At 43.5% G+C, this 23,673-nt stretch overlaps 1 protein-coding gene across 2 annotated transcripts in view; it reads left to right on the forward strand.

Moving 5' to 3' along the window:
- Positions 1–23,673, forward strand: part of LOC310789454 (NLR family CARD domain-containing protein 3-like) — a 118,017-nt gene that overhangs the window by 89,598 nt on the left and 4,746 nt on the right. For both annotated transcript variants that reach the window (XM_083651097.1, XM_083651098.1), the window contains 3 exons: positions 1,475–1,648; positions 5,558–5,728; positions 5,834–5,880. In XM_083651097.1, the coding sequence (XP_083507223.1) occupies positions 1,475–1,648; positions 5,558–5,728; positions 5,834–5,880 (392 nt within the window). The remainder of the gene's footprint in view (positions 1–1,474; positions 1,649–5,557; positions 5,729–5,833; positions 5,881–23,673) is intronic.

The following is a 23,673-nucleotide window of genomic DNA, read 5'->3' on the forward strand; positions in this document are numbered from 1 at the left end:
TCATTTACAAAGTATGAGAATAAAATCATTAAACACATTAGAGATTAGGTTATTAATCAGGAATAAAATGTTTATAACTGTGTTAGTAATGCTTAGTGATGTATGAATAATGCTTTATAAATGATGAATTCATGATGAATTATGTATTTACTAAAGGTTTATTAATACTTTATAGCAGGGGTCACCAACCTTTTTGAGGTCGAGGGCTACCTGAAGGGTAGAGAGTCATGTGGGGCTACCTGTTGAAATTTGCTCGATTTACCTTCAAATAATGAGTATTATGCATTTAATCAAGACATACACTCTTTTCTTTCACTGTTGTGAAGAAGAACTCTTCCTCCCACTCCTCTTGAAATTGGTAATGTTTTTTCTTTCGCTTTTCTGCCATTGTTCTTGCTTTCCATCATTTAGCTTAGCCAACTGATATAATCATTGGCAGCTGGCAGTCACACTGTCGCAGAGTGAATGACGTAGTGACGTAACGTAAAACTAAACTTTGACCCCAGCCCAGGTGGATCAAAATAGTTAATCAATAATTAATTATACACAGACAATAAATTATACACAGACAATAAACGTTTTTAAAACGTATGCATTGTTAAACCAATTATTTTCTACATTTGTGTGTTATTGTGGGAAGGGAGGAGAAAAACAAATAAAAAATAATTTTTCAGATTTTTATTTTTATTTCTTTTCTTTCCCCTGTGTCTGAGCCTGTTTGTCTGTTTTGTCTTGTTTGTGTAAAAAAAAAAAAAAAAAATTACATTTTTCTGAACGTGGCCTGCGGGCGCCACAGCGCCACCCCGCGGGCGACCAGGTGCCCGCGGGCACCGTGTTGGCTACCACTGCTTTATAATGTATAGTTATTATAAAGTGTTACCACATTGGGTGCTGCTCAGTGATTTTCACTGCACAGTGAGGTTATCGTTTCACAGCACACTGTGGGATATGTCGCTAGTAATCACAGTAACGTGAACGTTCACAATCATGACCACTAATCATTACATAATGTTAGGCAAACAACAGATGACTAAATAAATGGTTAATGATAATTGAATGACAGCAATAGCCAATGAGCTGCATTGAGTCATTCGGTTAGAAATCCATGGTGCATCATGAGAATACGGCACTTTAATTGAATTAAACTTAATTGTAAATTGTATTACTAATGTATCAAACTTGGGGAGTGCGCTTAGGGGGGCCTGATGGAGTGCAGTGCTGAAATCTTTTGCAATTTGGCATAGCGCCACCTACTGGCAACACAGAAAGTAGTTTATCTCAAGAATCGTTCTTCCAATTGACTTCAAACTTGGGGATTGCGCTACTGGGAACCCGACAGAGTGCAGTGCCTAATTTAATGCTATTTAGCATAGCACCACCTATACTTGAAAACACAAAAAGTGGTTTATCATTTATGAGTGCTAAATGGAAAACATTTTAAAGTTGTTTGTCTCCATCACTAATTCTCATGCAGACTGAGTGGCTGTCAGCTGTCAGAGAGAAGCTGTGAAGCTCTGGCCTCACTTCTCAGCTCCCAGTCCTGCAGTCTGAGAGAGCTCGACCTGAGTAACAACGAGCTTCACGATTCAGGGATGAAGCTGGTCTCTGATGGACTGCAGAGTCCACACTGCAGACTGGAGACTCTCAGGTAAGATCCATTCACAGCTTTCCTCATGTGATTTGACACGGCTCCCACAGCTCATCAAATATGGCATTCACAAAAAAAGGTATTTGCAAGACATTGTTGAGTGACACTCCCTCTTTCCCTCTCTCTCTCACACACACACAATTCTCTCTCTCTCTCTCTCTCTCTCTCTCTCTCTCTCTCTCTCTCTCTGACACACACACAAACACACAAAAACACACAAATGAGATAACACTGTGAGTCATGTTTCGGGTCTAAACACTAATGTATGAGAGTAGTTCTGAACGTAAACTTACTTTGATGTCACATCAGTGATATATATTGAATATATTGAGATCCTGCGTCCACTCCGTTCTTGTGAGCATGACTGCTCACTACGGTGTGGCAGACTGTAGTGAAAAGCTTCTCCATCCGCTAAGTGGTTTCTACTTTAGCCGTGCGTGACGACCGCATATTTTTGATCATTGTCAGTTCCTCCAAAACATACAACTGTTGCTGTTTTCAACCTATGAGTTTTGTTGCTTCCACACATGTATCTCAGTCAAAATAAAAGCTCTCTGCAGAGCCATGTCATTGTGACTTCATGACATTTCATATTACACACACACACACACACACACACACACACACACACACACACACACACACACACACACACACACACACACACACACACACACACACACACACACACACACACACACACACACACACACACACACACACACACACACACACACACACACACACACACACACACACACACACACACACACACACAGGGCCCAGTTGCACAAAGCTCCTTATGTAAAGATTTCCATTAGGGTCCGAGTTAAGGTGTCCATAAAATAGAATCGACTACACAAAACACCCTTAAATCTTCTCGATAAGGTTAAACATTTTAGGGAAAACATAAGCACAAGATTTAAGGGTGTTTTGTACGATTCTATTTTATGGACACCTTAACTCGGACACAAGTACAAAGTAACATTTGCTTTGTAGGCATAAACACAAGTAAAATAAAACTAGAAAAGTGCAGTCAGTAGAGTGCAGGGGCCGGTTGCACCAACTGGTCTTACACTGGTCTTAAGCTAAGTTGGTCGTAACTTTACGACCTAACAGCTACGCCGGTTGCACCAAGACGACTTAAGCCTTATTTTCACTAAGACCAGGCGTAACTCCTACGCCTCGTCAGGAGGAGGCGTAGAGCCTGCCTGTAACAGAGATCTCCGCGGAGACCTTTTTGACCGTCATCGTCGTAACACCGCCAGTTCGCCGTCTTTGAAAGCACGACGTTAGATTATAACTAACTAGTTAACCTAACCCGCCTTCCAAAATGTTGCCGTTAGTTTTTTAGAAGTTAATACATAGAATTGGGAACGTTACATTCAATTTCATTCAGACTGACTCTGTCTGCTCAATAGCCGCCATTTTTCCCCCGGAGCGAGGGAGGATGGGAGGAGGGAGGGTGTTTTACAGTAGTGGCTGAGAGAGCGTAGTGGCACAGTGCTCCAAGCAGGTCGCGAGGCACATTTTTTGCAACATCATCCAATCAGGGTGCATTCCCTGGCAATTCACATGGACGCGCATTGCTACGACCAGCATAGTTAAGACCAGACATAAGCCGTGTTGGTGCAACAGGCGTAAGTCCATGGTCTTAATTAAGACCGACGTAGGAGTTACGACCAGGCATAGTTAAGACCAGTTGGTGCAACCGGCCCCAGATCTCCACCAGGTGCTGCTACACCTCACCATGGACAAACCCAAATCCAACTGCTAAGAAAACCACTTGCAGATTACAAGGCAACATTAATATTGTTTAAAGGTCCATTCAGCGATGTTTTTGTGTTAAAATAGCCTAAATGTTAAATGGCTCTATATTCTGACAGCAATCACTGAAATAGAGTGTTTGGTCAGTAACTCCAAACCCCCCGCTGTACTCTGTCTCTCTCCTGTAGACATATAGTCCACCTCCCACTATCCAATCAGAGAAATGTTGACATTTTCTGGGAAACAGAAGGTCAGATCGCGATGGCTCTAAAGGACTATAATGTATTTTTTCACAATTGTGAATTGAGACTGGCTGCCACAGCTGTCAATCATCCCTTTGTATATCGTCAAATAACTACTTAAAAACAAACTGATCAGAAACATGATCACTTGAACATGCATTAGCATTAGGGGTGCACCGATCGATCGACACGCAATCTGTATCGGCCGATTTGGACCTCAAATATGTGATCTGCTGTTTCCGATATTCCTTTAATGTTGCCGATCGCATAGCCGATCATGCTGCACGTGAGAAACATGAGGCAGCCCATTTTCATGTCTTCAATGTCTATCGTTTAACTTTCATATTGTGCTCTAACGTTTATATCATTGTGTTGCAAAGCACACGCTTTGCTTTCGTCAGTGTACTCACCTCCATGCACACACCGCACCAGACTGTCAACACACCCCTTGCGTCTTTGAATCACACAAATCAGCTGGTGATTAGAGCAGCCTCAGCAGAGAGAAGTTACCTCCAGTCCTCCCGCCTACCGAGGCATTTGCATGCTGTTAAGTCCGTGTGTATTAAAGTCCCAGATTGACACGGTGGTACTGTGGTAGTCGGGGTAGTGCACGCGCACACACAGACAATTTCCACGCAAGCATTGATGTTCCCGCGGGCACTTTGAAGGAAGCGAAAGTGTGCGGCTGATGTGGATGTGCGCTCCGTTCAGACGGACTTTCTTCCTTTCTTTGAACATCAGTTGAACATGTTCTAATCCCCTTCTTCCATGTGTGCGTATATGACCAACCAGTAAGTCATTATTATGTTAACATTCCTGTATTGCATTCCCTTTTGGTTTTAGATCGATCTACCTGCAATCATTGCAATAACGTTTGTTTAGGCGTGCACTTGCGGTTTGATTGTCTGTTGCGCTAATTAATGCCACTACTCAGATGGAGTTTAGCTGGTGTGTAGCTTGTGATTCTGTTGTTTCTCCCGTCATGTAACCCTGTCACCATTATGTAGATCGCACTCATAGTGCTGCTAATTATAACACTGTAACTCGGCCTCGATGGGCGGGTCGTTTTGATGTTCGTTCGATGCGGATCCCAATGTATGACGGTTATTGTGCATAACCCCGGTTCTATGAGTGGGAGCTCTTTGGCTTTAGTCATGGTTCAAGACTGGTGTTTAAGAGTAACTGACTTACAGTTTACCTAATTATCATTTATATATTATTAGTTGTTAATTATCACTATAATTGGCCTATATAACAGCAAGCTTGGTTACTGACCTGTTTGTATATTTTATTGTCTCCTTTTTCCAGACCACACACAATCCTACTATTCCTGTCATAATGCTGTAAAGAGCCTATACTGCTGTACTGTACTGAAGAGAACTGACAACTAAACGGTTGAACTCCCATCTGTCTCCTGCCTCGTGTTTTTACGGACACCCCAGGGCGTATATATATATATATCGGTGATCGGTAATCGGTAATCGGTGATCGGTCGATGATCGGTTGGGCAGATATTTCTCATAGGTGATCGGCAATCGGTGATCGGTGGCAAAAAACGTGATCGGTGCACCCCTAATTAGCATGATAAGAACGATCTAAAATGATAGAAACCACCTTTGGGAAATAATATCTGATGTGTACGTTGATTGTTTAGTTTGGCTCATTTCCCACCCACTAACATGGCGGAGGCGGGACTTGTGACCTATACTGGGACTGACCGCCAGGGCGGCGATCTAAGATGATTTGGCCTCACTGAAAAGAGCTGATATCCTGTCCATTCTTTTTACAGTCAATGATCTATACCTCCATATAATGAAAGTGTGTGTGTGTGTGTGTGTGTGTGTGTGTGTGTGTGTGTGTGTGTGTGTGTGTGTGTGTGTGTGTGTGTGTGTGTGTGCAGGCTGTCAGGCTGTATGATCTCAGAGGAAGGCTGTGCTTCCCTGGCCTCAGCTCTGAGCTCCAACCCCTCCCATCTGAGAGAGCTGGACCTGAGCTACAATCATCCAGGAGCCTCAGTGAAGGTCCTCTCTGATGGACTGGAGGATCCACACTGGAGACTGGAGACTCTCAGGTATTGAGAGACAACGCCTGCTAGAAGGCTGAGAGTCACACACATCTTCTCTGTCTCAGTGAGAAGAGGAGGAATCTGCTCATCTGACTTTGTTTATTCCTCCAGTGTGGACCATGGTGGAGCGCAGAGGCTGAAACCAGGTCTGAGGAAATGTAAGTGTGTATTTAGTTTGATTCATTAACAAACTAACTTCAATGTCAGAATCAGAGTTATTTTATTCACCCAGGTATGTTTTCGCTTACAAGGAAACTGACTTGGTGTGACCGCCTCATTTTAGTAGTATGAACGACCGTGGACAATAGCTCCCTCTTGAGGGACTTTCTAAGAGACTTAATGTGAAAGCAGCTGTGAGCCTATAACCATTATGACTTATAAGCATATATAACCCTAACCCTCCTGAGGGACTTTCTAAGAGACTTAATGTGAAAGCAGCTGTGAGCCTATAACCATTATGACTTATAAGCATATATAACCCTAACCCTCCTGAGGGACTTTCTAAGAGAGAACAGTTCAAGTTAAAAAATATAGCTGCACGTGGCAATTGAGGCGTCCAGGCACAATTTGAAAAGACAGACAGAGAGACAAAACATTACTACTGTAGGTAGAAAGACACATGAGATAGAGAAATACAGATAAGATATGAACTTTTTGCATTTTTAGCACCCACTAGTGGTAGTTTGGGTGTGTTCCAGCAACACTGCTCAACATGTCTTACTTTTGGTGGGATTTGATGAATGGATTATGAGTTCTGGCTAGTTTAGAGTTAGGAGGACATGTTTCGTTAAAGCGTTGGGGCCCTATAGCGTACACCGGTGCAGAAGGCATCTGCGGTAGCGTTTGCGTCTGTGCTGGCTCTCTTTCCTATCGTCCACCTGCACACCTGCAGGCCGTGCGCCCTTTGCCGGGAAGATAGCAAGCAGCTTTGTGCTCCCAAACGCACCCGTGGGCGTGCTGCTCTGAAAAGTAGGTGTGTCCATGGAAAATCCTGACGCACTGCCATCGTACAGATGAGCACAAACAACTGTGTTTAGACGAGCTGAGACCACTTCTTACCTCTCTCTCTCTCTCTCTCTCTCTCTCTCTCTCTCTCTCTCTCTCTCTCTCTCTCTCTCTCTGTTTTGTCTATGTCTTTCTCTCAGGTTTATAACTTCATAAAGAAATGAAAGACCCACTTATTTAAAAAAAAAACTCAAATAGTAATATAATATTACAACTACTACTAATAATAATAAATAAATAACTTTATTTATATAGGACGAATCAGCATGACATCACAACAACAAAAACAGCACTTAGTGAACTCAGTTAACTAGTATGAGTTGTGCCAAACAAACGTTAATATCTCAAAAACTATCCATCACATCACTTATATTTAGACTCTGTGAGTGAGAGCAGAAGTAGCTCAAGAGTTTGATGTATAATATATGTATGTTGTGTTAAAGTTGTGTGAACTGTCGCAGTTTTGTGTGGATTTAGTCTAAAGTCCAGCCTGCTATGTGAGACACACTCAAGTCTGGTCCCATTATAAAGGCTGAAAAAAGCATCAAACATAAAGTGTGATTTCTCAAAGAGTACAAACGATAAATTAAAGCTGAGTTAAGATAAAGTCCTAAAAGTGCTGACTCGTTGAAAGTTTAAGTGGAGTGTTAAAGTATGAAGGAGCAGTTAGAGGTCAAAGAGGGTGTGGTTTCACATTGAACTCTGTTTAAAACCAACAGCAGTTTCCTCCAGAAGCTGTGAAGCGGTTTGTTCCAAACAGCCTGATCCCTCATCCAGCAGCTTTCATCAGATCAAATACAGCGCAAAGTGCTTCACACACACACACACACACACACACACACACACACACACACACACACACACACACACACACACACACACACACACACACACACACACACACACACACACACACACACACACACACACACACTAGGGTTTAATCCCGGGAAACGGGATTCCCGGGAAATGCCATCCAACCCATTTCCTGTTTTCTGGAAAATGAATGACAGGAAACCCGGAAAAAATGTTGTTGTATTTTTACATCCAGAACATATTGGAATAGGCCTATATTTAGAAATATGCAGACAGTTTACTTTCTTAAATGATGTAGCCTATGTTTTAAAAGGACATGTAATATACCGTATTTCCCCAAATAATAGCCCGGCAGCAAATACGCGCCGGGAACCTAATAGCCGCCGGGGGTCTGACCCCATTTTGCGTATTAAACGCCGGTCCGAGTAAACGCCGGGGCCATTATTTGCATTTTCTTAAGGTAACCCCGAAATTACTACGTTGCTGACAGCACTTGAAGGCAACACCAGTGTCGCGCAATACATGAAACAGCACGGAGAAACACGTGAAAGAAAACGCTAATCGACGGAGCTCAACTTACCAAAAGCAATGCAGGGAAATTGATGGCATGGAAGCATTTCCACGATGTTTGGATTATGTAAAGAGTTCTGTTGACAACGGCTACCGCGGTCTTCACTTGAACTGAAGTCCCAGATGAGCTCAAGAGATAGTGGCTATTGGAAATAGAAACGTCAATGGTAAGACTGAAATTGTGTTATATTTATACCGATTACGTGCGTAATGATTGTGTGTGACTATGTTTAATCAGCACCCGCCGTGGTGTGTGTAGTGTTTTTGCAAGTTGTTGTAGTGTTGACAACACTGTGTTGTGTTTGGGATGTGGCTATGTTCAGACTGGTCGTAGCCTATTTGCTGGTGTTGATAGAATTGCGTCGGTCAACGTCATCTTATTTGCAAGTGATTGTTGCAGTGCAGTGTGTGTGTGTGTGTGTGTGTGTGTGTGTGTGTGTGTGTGTGTGTGTGTGTGTGTGTGTGTGTGTGTGTGTGTGTGTGTGTGTGTGTGTGTGTGGGCGCTACAGGGTAGGTAGCCACGGCTGATTGCTGATTTTTGGTATCCTCCAATAAGGTGTGTGGGCTGACGGTGGCAGTTGATGGGAGTGAGGACCTTTGCACTAAAAAACATGCTGGAGAGGAACTGTCACCGAATAATGGCCTGGTGCAGGTCGGTGCAAAAATAAATAAACGCCTGCAGCAAATACCCGCCTGGTTCTTTTAAACGCCTGGGGTCCAAATCGATTTTGCGTATTAAACGCCCGGGCTACTATTTGGGGAAATACGGTATTAGGCTACTGTAAGCATTGTAAAGTCATTAAATGATCACGATGTACATGTATAGACCTTATTCTCTAACCCTGGACAGCACCATATTGTTGACATACCGTCCTGTGCGCACACAGCGCTGCAGCTGACAACTAGTAACAGCCTTATTGTCGTTTCTGTTCCATTACAAAATAGTGATGCTAATGACACCAATAAAAACCCCACAGTTGTTATTTGTATGCTGCCGACGGCAGCCGTTAATGCCTGTAATAAATAAACAAAAGAACGAGGTGAACAGACTTTGCTGTGAGGAGCTGTCAGAAAGTTTCACCTGTCTCAACTAACTATCCACACACCTCCTGTGCTGCTAACGTATCCTCAGTGTCGCTCCCTTCACGTCTGAGGACGGTAGAGATAGAAACAAACCACGGGGACTTTATTGCTGTCATTACTACAGCCATGCCTAATGCAAGTCACCATCCGAACACAATTGGAACGATACAGGTAACGCTAACAGCGGCTAACTTCCTATAAACGCTGCTCTTACATAGGCTGTCACTTTGAGAGCTGCTGCGTTATGTCAACAATATGGCGGCGGTGGGCGTGCCAGTACGTGAGTGACGTCAATCGAATAAGGTCTATAGGCATTTCGGAGACATCAAAGTGAATCAATCAACCAACAATCAATCAATTTTCTATTTATATAGCGCCAAATAACGAGGTATTGCAGGCAGATTTTAATACTATCTTCTCTGACAACAATGCTATAGCCAGTCATTTGAAATTTGATATCCTTTGCAGAGTGGAATTAATTTCTGATTTTATTTCGGCGTGTTTTGGCCATGCGCCTTTGTGCGCTGTGCGCCGGTGGAACACAGACTCAAAGCTTATTGCACAACATAGCCTAATAAACACAAAGCCCACGATGTTTCTTTTCTTTTCTACACTTCTGACTTGCTTGAGGGGATTGTGCCATGACCGTTAATGCAGTAGCCTACGAGACGGAGATTGAGCACCGTGCAAACTTCACCAGCGGTGAAAACGACAATCAGCCCAGCCGTGCGTCTATGTATGTAATGTTACTGTTAGTGATAGTAGATGTACGTATACGTGACACAAAAATGTGTTGTTTTTTTTGGCCGTTAAGAAATATGCTTGGCGTAGGGCTGGGCGATATGGCCTCTAAAGAATATTGCAATGTTTTTCGGCTATATCGCGATACACGATATATATCTCGATATTTTTGAAATCTCTCATAAATGCTCACTTTAACCCTTCAGGGTTATTTTCGGGAAAAATATTAAACCCTAACACACACACACACATAGACACACACACACACACACACACACACACACACACACACACACATAGACAGTGCTTCACACAAGACATTATTCAAACCATAAGAAATAAGATCATAGAAAAGACAAACCATCTCACTCTGCCCATTGATTGAGACAATTATGCATGAGGAGATTCTGTTCCAACACACACACACACACACACGCACACACACACACGCACACACACACACGCACACACACACACGCACACACACACACACACGCACACGCACACGCACACGCACACACACACACACGCACACACACACGCACACGCACACACACACACACACGCACACGCACACACACGCACACGCACACACATGCACACACACACACACACACACACACACAGACACACACGCACAACACATAGACACACACGCACAACACATAGACACACACGCACACACACATGCCCACACATAGACACACACGCACACACACGCACAACACATAGACACATAGACACACACGCACACACACATGCCCACACATAGACACACACGCACACACACAGACACAGACACACACACATGCGCACACATAAACACACACACAGACACAGGCACACACACATGCCCACACATAGACACACACGCACACACACAGACACAGACACACACACATGCGCACACATAAACACACACACAGACACAGGCACACACACATGCCCACACATAGACACACACGCACACACACAGACACAGGCACGCACACATGCGCACACATAGACACACACACATGCGCACACATAGAGCAGGGCTCGACATTAACGGATGCCCGGTTCCGGGCAATCCAAAAAATTGACAACCATTTCTTGGCCTTTGGTTGCCATAGTGGCAACCACGTTTTAACATGTAAAAAATGAGCACAGCAGCAAACAGCAAAATATGCACCAAATAAATATTTTTTAATACTTGAGTGACACACTGACATTTTATTGCTGTTACAATGGGAACGATGTTGCTAATTACCAGAAGGAACCCAGTAGACACGTGCAGTGTGTTTACTCAGGTCAGACGCTGCGCGCACACCGGCTCAGCTGCAAGCACACGTTTGATATGGCCAAACAGATAGAAGTTGTCTGGCTGTGTGAAAGCCCCAACTAACATTAACCTGGTGTGGTGTCAACATCACAAATGAACCAGCAAGAAAGATGATTCGACTGACAAATAACCAGATGAACCGCTTGCACGAAAAAACAATGGCATTTGAGAAAGAGAGGACAACCGTGTCAGGGGAAACACACCTACTCGTAAACTATGGACTATTTCAGAACGAACAAACAGCGTGCTCCGAGACAACAGCCGTGGCTCAAAGGTGTACTTTCATTTGAGATTGGTGAATGTAGGAAGAAGAAGTAAGACCGCAGACTGTGTGGAATTTCCTGATTACAGCGGTAGGGGAGCCCCTTTATAGTTGTGCGTCGCGGCTAACTGCAAAGTATGCATATTAGATTTCTAATGTAACGAGGCGAAGTGCGTCTGAACTGCACGCTGAAAGTATTCCACGAGAAAACACCCGCGTGTCATACATACGCAGCCCATGAGATCGGGTTGGAGAGAGAGAGAGGGATTGCGGCGGGGACAGAGCGGGCGGGCCAAGGCCGCTTCTGGGCCTTTTGGGGCCATCGACATAAAAAGAGATATCATTCATATATATCTCAATGTTTGGGGCCCCATGCAAAATCTTCGAGTGGGGGCCCCAAACCACTGTCATCATAGTATCCCTGAATGAACATGAATGAGAGGCATAGACTACTTCATTATTAATAACGCTTTTAATTAATAAATTAAGCACAATATGAACAATAACTGCTAAAAAATATATGAAAATGAAAGTTCACAAATATTAATTAAACAAATCCTTTCAGTGCAAATGCATTATAAAAACAAAAAATAACTAAGATTTGTTTAGAAAATGAAATTACACAAATGTATTATTATTATTATTATTATTATCATTATTACTACTACTACACCTGGTGCGCGCACTGATAAGGCCTATTATACTATATACTATAGACTATTATACTATAGACTATTATACTATATACTATAGACTATTATACTATATACTATAGACTATTATACTATATACTATAGACTATTATACTTACTTTTCTGTCACATCGTCATTATTAAGCCGGCTTATCAGAATCAGAATCAGAATCAGAATCACTTTTATTGCCACAGTATGCAAGTTACATAGGAGGAATTTGTCTTAGTGTCTGTCTGCAGCGTAGTGGTCACATCAATATACAGAGATAAGAAGTAGGAAAGCTAGATAAAGACAATCACAACCTTGCAAGTGCAATCAAATCAAATCAAAGTGTTCTGTGGATGATAAATATGAATTTACGTTGGATTTACATGAGATTTACAGTTAAATAGACGTTAAATAGGCAGTGGATTTACATGAATTTACAGTCGGAGTTAAATAGAGTTTACATTGAATGTACATGAAATTTACAGGCTAAGTTAAATAGGCATTCAATGTGCAGGGAATTTACATGAATTTACAGTCCCAGTTAAACAGGCATTAAATTAGATATGAGTTCCAGTTTTATGGGGGGGGGGGGTTCAGTTGAGTTTAGGAGGAGGTAGTGTGTGTGTGTGTGTGTGTGTGTGTGTGTGTGTGTGTGTGTGTGTGTGTGTGTGTGTGTGTGTGTGTGGGGGGGGGGGGGGGGGGTTGTTAGTGAGGTCCTTGGTGGAAGGGGTTTCCGGGCCTTGTTGGTGAGGCTGATGGCGGTTGGGAAGAAGCTGGTCTTGTGGCGGGTGGTTCTGGTCTTGGCAGACCTCAGTCTCTTGCCGTGGGGGAGTGTCTTAAAGAGTTGGTGGCCAGGGTGGGAGGGGTCAGCCATGATCTTGCGAGACCGCTTCAGTGTCCTGGCTGCATGCAGGTCCTGGAGGGATGGCAGGTTGCATCCGATTATCTTCTCAGCACAGCAGATGATGCGCTGAAGTCTGTTAGAATGAATGAATGAATGAATGAATATTTTATTTTCGTGTCAGGACAATTACATGACCCATCCCACATGGGATTATCAGACACATCAACATTCAATATTTAACAAAACATAACATTCTGGTATGTTACCCAACCAGAAGCTTTCAGTGCAGCCCAAATTAGAGAATATATATACATGCAGACATAATATGCCTATACATATACATACATATACATTCATACATACCTGCACTGAATACGAAAATAAAACGAAAAAAAATAAATAGAAAATAAACTCTACTTTATCAGTTGTACGTCAACCTTCTCCTCCTGTCCCATGCTTTAGAGAGAAATTCAGAGAATGCAAAAATATTATCAAAAAGAAATTCGAGTATTACTCCGTTCTCACTATCTATCATATTTAGCTCAGGAGTATGGACTCTTTTAAACATTGTTTCTCTCAAGTCATGATACAAAGGACAATATAAAATGAAATGAATTTCATTTTCCACCTCATTCAACTCACAATATTCACATATTCTATCCTCCTCAGCTACCCCTCTGTATCTTCCTGTTTCAATATGTAATGGTAGGATGCCACATCTTATCTGTGCACAGAGTGATCTCTGACTTTTTGGCAAATTATACAAAACATATTTTTCACATTTATAGTCTTTTTTAAATAAACAATATGTTCTTAATTTTGGCTTTTGCCAAATTTCTTCAGCCCAGGATTGTAGACATTTAACCCGGATTCGATTTTTAAATTCCTCCACATTCACAGTTTTTCTTTGGAAATAATGGTCTTCCAGACCACATTCCTGTAGTAAGTCATACAGTTCAGAGACCCATTCCCCATCAACAAACAAATCCCAAAAGAAAATATGGCTAGCCACCCTGTTGGGTGGTAAACCCAGCAGCCTGTTCCAAAGACCCACCATACTGGCCTTCCACCTAATTTCACAGGAGTCCCACCCCATATCTCCATTAGCTGTTAGTGTCTTTGAGAGTGGCAGCAGCATACCAGACGGTGATGGAGGAGGTGAGGATGGACTCAACGATGGAGGTGTAGAAGTGCACCATCGTGGCCTTTGGCATTTTGAATTTCTTCAGCTGCTGCACAAAGTACATCCTCTGCTGTGCCTTCTTGGTGAGAGCTCTGATGTTCAGCTCCCATTTTAGGTCCTGGCTGATGATGGTCCCCAGGAAGTGGAAGGACTCCACAGTGTTGACTGGGGAGTCACCCAGGGTGATGGGGGAAGGTGGGGCTTTGTTCCTCCTTATGAATAATAATAATAATAATAGATGGGACTTATATAGCGCTTTTCCATAGCTCAAAGACGCTTTACAATAGGCTAAACAAAACTAAACACTGGGGGGGGCGGGGGGAGACGTTAGTGGACATATAACGACAGAGATTACACTAAACACTGAGTACTATGTGGGGGGGGGGAGACGTTAGTGAACATATAACGACAGAGATTACACTAAACACTGAGTACTATGTGGGGGGGGGGGGAGACGTTAGTGAACATATAACGACAGAGATTACACTAAACACTGAGTACTATGTGGGGGGGGGGGAGACGTTAGTGAACATATAACGACAGAGATTACACTAAACACTGAGTACTATGTGGGGGGGGGGGGGGCGATAGTGGTGAGACAAGACAGTAGACAGAGACAGCACACAAGCAAGGATAGGGGGAGGGAGCAGAGGGACTAAGGGAAGGCGGTGGAAAAGAGATGGGTTTTGAGGCGGGAGTGGAAGACTGTGAGGGACTCTGATGTTCTGATTTCTTGGGGGAGGGCGTTCCAGAGTCTGGGAGCTGCCCGAGAGAAAGCTCTGTCCCCAAAGCTGCGGAGTTTGGACTTGGGGGTGGAAAGGAGGTCGGCTGAGGAGGATCTGAGGGACCGGGAGGGTTGGTAGGGGGAGAGGAGGTCTGTGAGGTAAGGGGGGGCCAGTTTATGAAGGGCTTTGTAAGTGATGACCAGGATTTTGTAGTTGATGCGGTAGGGGATGGGAAGCCAGTGGAGTTCTTTGAGGACAGGGGTGATGTGGTGCCAGGATTTGGTGTGGGTGAGGAGTCGAGCTGCTGCATTCTGAACCAGTTGGAGTCTATTGATGAGGGTGGAGTTGATGCCGTGGAGGAGTGAGTTGCAGTAATCCAGGCGGGAGGAGATGAAGGCGTGAATGAGAGTTTCAGCAGTGGAGTGTGAGAGGGAGGGGCGAATTTTGGCAATGTTACGGAGGTGGTAGAAGGAGGATTTGACAATGTGACGGATGTGGGGTTCAAGGGAAAGGGTGGGGTCAATGATGACACCAAGATTGCGTGCCTGGGAGGAAGGGGAAACAGTGGTGTTGTCGATGGTGAGGGTGGGGTTGTTGGTTTTGGAGAGAGTGGACTTGGAGCCGATGAGGAGAAGTTCTGTTTTATTGCTGTTGAGTTGTAGAAAGTTTTCTTGCATCCAGGATTTAATGGCAGACAGGCAGGAGTTGATGTGGGAGAGGGGTGGGTTGTGGGGGGAGGTGGTGCTGAGGTAGATCTGAGTGTCAATAACTGACGCAGTTATTACTTTTAGCTGCGTTGTTTGTTTTTTTGCAACAATTTAAGCTCAAGATTGACTTGACATGTATTGATAAGATTGACTTGACATGTAGGCTATTGATTAATCAATCATCAATCAATATATTAAAATAATTTGCTTCAAATTTTACTCTGCCCTCTTATTTAAGTGTGTATTCTTCAACGTAATACCTTATCTACTTGAAATGTACTGAAAAAAATTGATATATATGGATATATGTGAGACAAAAATGCGTTTTTTTTTTTTGGCCGGTAAGAAATATGCTTGGCGTGTAGATTTTTTCCATCTACCCGCCACTGGCCGGTGGGTCAAAAAGTTAATTTCGGGCCCTGCACACAACACATAGACACACACGCACAACACATAGACACACACGCACACACACATGCCCACACATAGACACACACGCACAACACATAGACACATTGACACACACGCACACACACATGCCCACACATAGACACACACGCACACACACAGACACAGACACACACACATGCGCACACATAAACACACACACAGACACAGGCACACACACATGCCCACACATAGACACACACGCACACACACAGACACAGACACACACACATGCGCACACATAAACACACACACAGACACAGGCACACACACACATGCCCACACATAGACACACACGCACACACACAGACACAGGCACACACACATGCGCACACATAGACACACACACATGCGCACACATAGAGCAGGGCTCGACATTAACGGATGCCCGGTTCCGGGCAATCCAAAAAATTGACAACCATTTCTTGGCCTTTGGTTGCCATAGTGGCAACCACGTTTTAACATGTAGAAAATGAGCACAGCAGCAAACAGCAAAATATGCACCAAATAAATATTTTTTAATACTTGAGTGACACGCTGACATTTTATTGCTGTTACAATGGGAACGATGTTGCTAATTACCAGAAGGAACCCAGTAGACACGTGCGGTGTGTTTACTCAGGTCAGACGCTGCGCGCACACCGGCTCAGCTGCAAGCACACGTTTGATATGGCCAAACAGATAGAAGTTGTCTGGCTGTGTGAAAGCCCCAACTAACATTAACCTGGTGTGGTGTCAACATCACAAATGAACGAGCAAGAAAGATGATTCGACTGACAAATAACCAGATGAACCGCTTGCACGAAAAAACAATGGCATTTGAGAAAGAGAGGACAACCGTGTCAGGGGAAACACACCTACTCGTAAACTATGGACTATTTCAGAACGAACAAACAGCGTGCTCCGAGACAACAGCCGTGGCTCAAAGGTGTACTTTCATTTGAGATTGGTGAATGTAGGAAGAAGAAGTAAGACCGCAGACTGTGTGGAATTTCCTGATTACAGCGGTAGGGGAGCCCCTTTATAGTTGTGCGTCGCGGCTAACTGCAAAGTATGCATATTAGATTTCTAATGTAACGAGGCGAAGTGCGTCTGAACTGCACGCTGAAAGTATTCCACGAGAAAACACCCGCGTGTCATACATACTGTACGCAGCCCATGAGATCGGGTTGGAGAGAGAGAGAGGGATTGCGGCGGGGACAGAGCGGGCGGGCCAAGGCCGCTTCTGGGCCTTTTGGGGCCATCGACATAAAAAGAGATATCATTCAATATATATCTCAATGTTTGGGGCCCCATGCAAAATCTTCGAGTGGGGGCCCCAAACCACTGTCATCATAGTATCCCTGAATGAACATGAATGAGAGGCATAGGCTACTTCATTATTAATAACGCTTTTAATTAATAAATTAAGCACAATATGAACAATAACTGCTAAAAAATATATGAAAATGAAAGTTCACAAATATTAATTAAACAAATCCTTTCAGTGCAAATGCATTATAAAAACAAAAAATAACTAAGATTTGTTTAGAAAATGAAATTACACAAATGTATTATTATTATTATTATTATTATCATTATTACTACTACTACACCTGGTGCGCGCACTGATAAGGCCTATTATACTATATACTATAGACTATTATACTATAGACTATTATACTATATACTATAGACTATTATACTATATACTATAGACTATTATACTATATACTATAGACTATTATACTATATACTATAGACTATTATACTTACTTTTCTGTCACATCGTCATTATTAAGCCGGCTTATCAGAATCAGAATCAGAATCAGAATCACTTTTATTGCCACAGTATGCAAGTTACATAGGAGGAATTTGTCTTAGTGTCTGTCTGCAGCGTAGTGGTCACATCAATATACAGAGATAAGAAGTAGGAAAGCTAGATAAAGACAATCACAACCTTGCAAGTGCAATCAAATCAAATCAAAGTGTTCTGTGGATGATAAATATGAATTTACGTTGGATTTACATGAGATTTACAGTTAAATAGACGTTAAATAGGCAGTGGATTTACATGAATTTACAGTCGGAGTTAAATAGAGTTTACATTGAATGTACATGAAATTTACAGGCTAAGTTAAATAGGCATTCAATGTGCAGGGAATTTACATGAATTTACAGTCCCAGTTAAACAGGCATTAAATTAGATATGAGTTCCAGTTTTATGGGGGGGGGGGGGTTCAGTTGAGTTTAGGAGGAGGTAGTGTGTGTGTGTGTGTGTGTGTGTGTGTGTGTGTGTGTGTGTGTGTGTGTGTGTGTGTGTGTGTGTGTGTGTGTGTGTGTGTGTGGGGGGGGGGTTGTTAGTGAGGTCCTTGGTGGAAGGGGTTTCCGGGCCTTGTTGGTGAGGCTGATGGCGGTTGGGAAGAAGCTGGTCTTGTGGCGGGTGGTTCTGGTCTTGGCAGACCTCAGTCTCTTGCCGTGGGGGAGTGTCTTAAAGAGTTGGTGGCCAGGGTGGGAGGGGTCAGCCATGATCTTGCGAGACCGCTTCAGTGTCCTGGCTGCATGCAGGTCCTGGAGGGATGGCAGGTTGCATCCGATTATCTTCTCAGCACAGCAGATGATGCGCTGAAGTCTGTTAGAATGAATGAATGAATGAATGAATATTTTATTTTCGTGTCAGGACAATTACATGACCCATCCCACATGGGATTATCAGACACATCAACATTCAATATTTAACAAAACATAACATTCTGGTATGTTACCCAACCAGAAGCTTTCAGTGCAGCCCAAATTAGAGAATATATATACATGCAGACATAATATGCCTATACATATACATACATATACATTCATACATACCTGCACTGAATACGAAAATAAAACGAAAAAAAATAAATAGAAAATAAACTCTACTTTATCAGTTGTACGTCAACCTTCTCCTCCTGTCCCATGCTTTAGAGAGAAATTCAGAGAATGCAAAAATATTATCAAAAAGAAATTCGAGTATTACTCCGTTCTCACTATCTATCATATTTAGCTCAGGAGTATGGACTCTTTTAAACATTGTTTCTCTCAAGTCATGATACAAAGGACAATATAAAATGAAATGAATTTCATTTTCCACCTCATTCAACTCACAATATTCACATATTCTATCCTCCTCAGCTACCCCTCTGTATCTTCCTGTTTCAATATGTAATGGTAGGATGCCACATCTTATCTGTGCACAGAGTGATCTCTGACTTTTTGGCAAATTATACAAAACATATTTTTCACATTTATAGTCTTTTTTAAATAAACAATATGTTCTTAATTTTGGCTTTTGCCAAATTTCTTCAGCCCAGGATTGTAGACATTTAACCCGGATTCGATTTTTAAACTCCTCCACATTCACTATTTTTCTTTGGAAATAATGGTCTTCCAGACCACATTCCTGTAGTAAGTCATACAGTTCAGAGACCCATTCCCCATCAACAAACAAATCCCAAAAGAAAATATGGCTAGCCACCCTGTTGGGTGGTAAACCCAGCAGCCTGTTCCAAAGACCCACCATACTGGCCTTCCACCTAATTTCACAGGAGTCCCACCCCATATCTCCATTAGCTGTTAGTGTCTTTGAGAGTGGCAGCAGCATACCAGACGGTGATGGAGGAGGTGAGGATGGACTCAACGATGGAGGTGTAGAAGTGCACCATCGTGGCCTTTGGCATTTTGAATCTCTTCAGCTGCTGTACAAAGTACATCCTCTGCTGTGCCTTCTTGGTGAGAGCTCTGATGTTCAGCTCCCATTTTAGATCCTGGCTGATGATGGTCCCCAGGAAGTGGAAGGACTCCACAGTGTTGACTGGGGAGTCACCCAGGGTGATGGGGGAAGGTGGGGCTTTGTTCCTCCTTATGAATAATAATAATAATAATAGATGGGACTTATATAGCGCTTTTCCATAGCTCAAAGACGCTTTACAATAGGCTAAACAAAACTAAACACTGGGGGGGGCGGGGGGAGACGTTAGTGGACATATAACGACAGAGATTACACTAAACACTGAGTACTATGTGGGGGGGGGGGAGACGTTAGTGAACATATAACGACAGAGATTACACTAAACACTGAGTACTATGTGGGGGGGGGGGAGACGTTAGTGAACATATAACGACAGAGATTACACTAAACACTGAGTACTATGTGGGGGGGGGGGAGACGTTAGTGAACATATAACGACAGAGATTACACTAAACACTGAGTACTATGTGGGGGGGGGAGACGTTAGTGAACATATAACGACAGAGATTACACTAAACACTGAGTACTATGTGGGGGGGGGGGGGGCGATAGTGGTGAGACAAGACAGTAGACAGAGACAGCACACAAGCAAGGATAGGGGGAGGGAGCAGAGGGACTAAGGGAAGGCGGTGGAAAAGAGATGGGTTTTGAGGCGGGAGTGGAAGACTGTGAGGGACTCTGATGTTCTGATTTCTTGGGGGAGGGCGTTCCAGAGTCTGGGAGCTGCCCGAGAGAAAGCTCTGTCCCCAAAGCTGCGGAGTTTGGACTTGGGGGTGGAAAGGAGGTCGGCTGAGGAGGATCTGAGGGACCGGGAGGGTTGGTAGGGGGAGAGGAGGTCTGTGAGGTAAGGGGGGGCCAGTTTATGAAGGGCTTTGTAAGTGATGACCAGGATTTTGTAGTTGATGCGGTAGGGGATGGGAAGCCAGTGGAGTTCTTTGAGGACAGGGGTGATGTGGTGCCAGGATTTGGTGTGGGTGAGGAGTCGAGCTGCTGCATTCTGAACCAGTTGGAGTCTATTGATGAGGGTGGAGTTGATGCCGTGGAGGAGTGAGTTGCAGTAATCCAGGCGGGAGGAGATGAAGGCGTGAATGAGAGTTTCAGCAGTGGAGTGTGAGAGGGAGGGGCGAATTTTGGCAATGTTACGGAGGTGGTAGAAGGAGGATTTGACAATGTGACGGATGTGGGGTTCAAGGGAAAGGGTGGGGTCAATGATGACACCAAGATTGCGTGCCTGGGAGGAAGGGGAAACAGTGGTGTTGTCGATGGTGAGGGTGGGGTTGTTGGTTTTGGAGAGAGTGGACTTGGAGCCGATGAGGAGAAGTTCTGTTTTATTGCTGTTGAGTTGTAGAAAGTTTTCTTGCATCCAGGATTTAATGGCAGACAGGCAGGAGTTGATGTGGGAGAGGGGTGGGTTGTGGGGGGAGGTGGTGCTGAGGTAGATCTGCGTGTCGTCGGCATAACAGTGAAAGTCCAGGTTGAAGTGACTTATGACTGCATAGTATCATTATTACTCAAAATATAAAGCGACCAAAAATGGCAACCATATTTTTATTCGGGCAACCAAAAGCTCCTGCCAGGTTGCCACTCCGGCAACCACTTTTAAAAGTTAATGTCGAGCCCTGTAGAGACACACGCACACACACAGACATGGGCACACAGACATGCGCACACATATACACACATGCACACACACACACAGACACAGGCACACACACATGCGTACACAGACACAGGCACACAGTCACACACACATGCACACACATAGACACACACGCACACGCACACACACACACACACAGGCACACACACACATTGACACACACACACACACACACAGACACAGGCACACACACATGCACACACACATGCACACACACACACACACACACACACACACACACAGGCACACACACACACACAGGCACACACACAGGCACACACATAGAAACTAGGGATGCACTGATCGATCGGCACGTGACCGGAAATGGCCGATTTTCACGTGATCGGCCTCGATCGGTGATCTGCGCCGGTCACTCTAAATAGCCGATTCTGTGAGCCGATTTTCACATGACGTGCGCACACCCCAAAGCACCGAGACAGGCACCCAGCCACCACACCACACACGCCAGCATACCTTCCTCGTTGTGGATTTTTTTCACCGTCAGTGAAGTAGACAAATCTCGCAGTTTGTCACACATGCAAATCGAAAATAAGCCGTGGAGACAGAGATGCGGCCGAGTCCCGCTCGGCTGGAGTCCAGTCTGAGCGGCTCGCTTCACCTCACTGGCCCCCCTCTCTCTGCTCTCTCTACCCGGGAAGCAGTGCTGCTGCACCCGGCCACAGTGCACAGCCGACTTGGCGAGGTGAACGCGAGCATTGTGTCCAGTATAACCATTCCCCGACCTGCCTTTTCCATTCCACATCAGCGCTGGTGCCTCAGCCTGTCACTCATGTTGTAACGTAGATACAGGAGAGACTATTTGTTTCGTATTGCAAATAGAACGACGGACATAATAATAAAAATGCATCGGACTCACAAGTGTGCAAGGATTTCTGTGCGTGACGATATTTTTTCGGATGGCAGATAAAAATACGCATACCAAACTTCGGACTGTGTGTAAACTCCGCCTGATATTCAGACTGAAGATCGTTACTGTAACTCCTAAACTCATTTCCCCTCTACTCAAGAGGACTGGTCTGGAGCCAGTCTATAAACTCCTTGTCCATGGATCATTTTGATGTTCTGTTGCACCTGTTTTCTTTTGGAAAAGTAAATGCATGATAGCTGTGGGATGTAGGCTATTGGATTTAATTTAATTTTTGTATTCATTGTATTTGCACAAAAAAGCTCTGTCCAGTAGCCTAACCTGGAACACTTTTATTTTGAGATGTGTTTGAGTGAGATGGTCCTACTTCATGCAAATGATAAGATAAGATAAGATTATTTGGATCCCCATTAGATGTAAGAATTGTTCTATGAATCTTAATTTTCAAACAAAGTTACAAAAACGTTTGTGTAAGCTGTCAATTGTTGTTTTTAGAAAAAAAAATCGGAATCGGCAAAAATCGGTATCGGCAAGTCAGACTATTCAAAAATCGGAAATCGGAATCGGCCAAGAAAATGGCAATCGGTGCATCCCTAATAGAAACACACACACACATAGACACACACACACACACACACATGCACACACATAGACACACACACACACATAGACACACACACATGCGCACTAGACCTGTGAATCTTCACTGGCCTCACGATTCGATTCGATTATGATTCATCTGTCAATGATTCGATTTGATTCCACGATGCATCTTGATACAGCTCAAAGTATTGCAGCTCCACGTATCACATCCTCAATTTTCTGTACTATTACTGCACATTTCATCAATTAATACAAGCAGTCAAATAAATATCAAGTCCCTTTTTTACTTTAAAGTGCTTTAAAATCTGAATGTCAACAGAAATTTAAACATAAACGATTCAACGATTCATCTGTCAACTAGGGCTGTGCCGATTCACTTATCTCCCGATTCGATACTATCACGATACTTGGGTGCCGATTCGATATATATTGCGATTCTTAAGTATTGGAATTCTACTATTTATTGCGATTTTTTTTTTTCTTTTTTTAGTTTGTTTGCTTTTTTTACTTTAGAACATGGGAAAAGTTGAATCATACACTTCTAGAGACTGTATATTATATCATGAGTCGGGCTGGGCGATATAGTTAAAAAGTATATCGATATAACATCTTTCATATCAGTCGATATCGATAATTATTGATCATTTTAATTAC

The sequence above is a fragment of the Poromitra crassiceps genome (genome assembly GCF_964638095.1).
Source record: "Poromitra crassiceps genome assembly, chromosome: 14".
NCBI lineage: Eukaryota > Metazoa > Chordata > Actinopteri > Beryciformes > Melamphaidae > Poromitra > Poromitra crassiceps.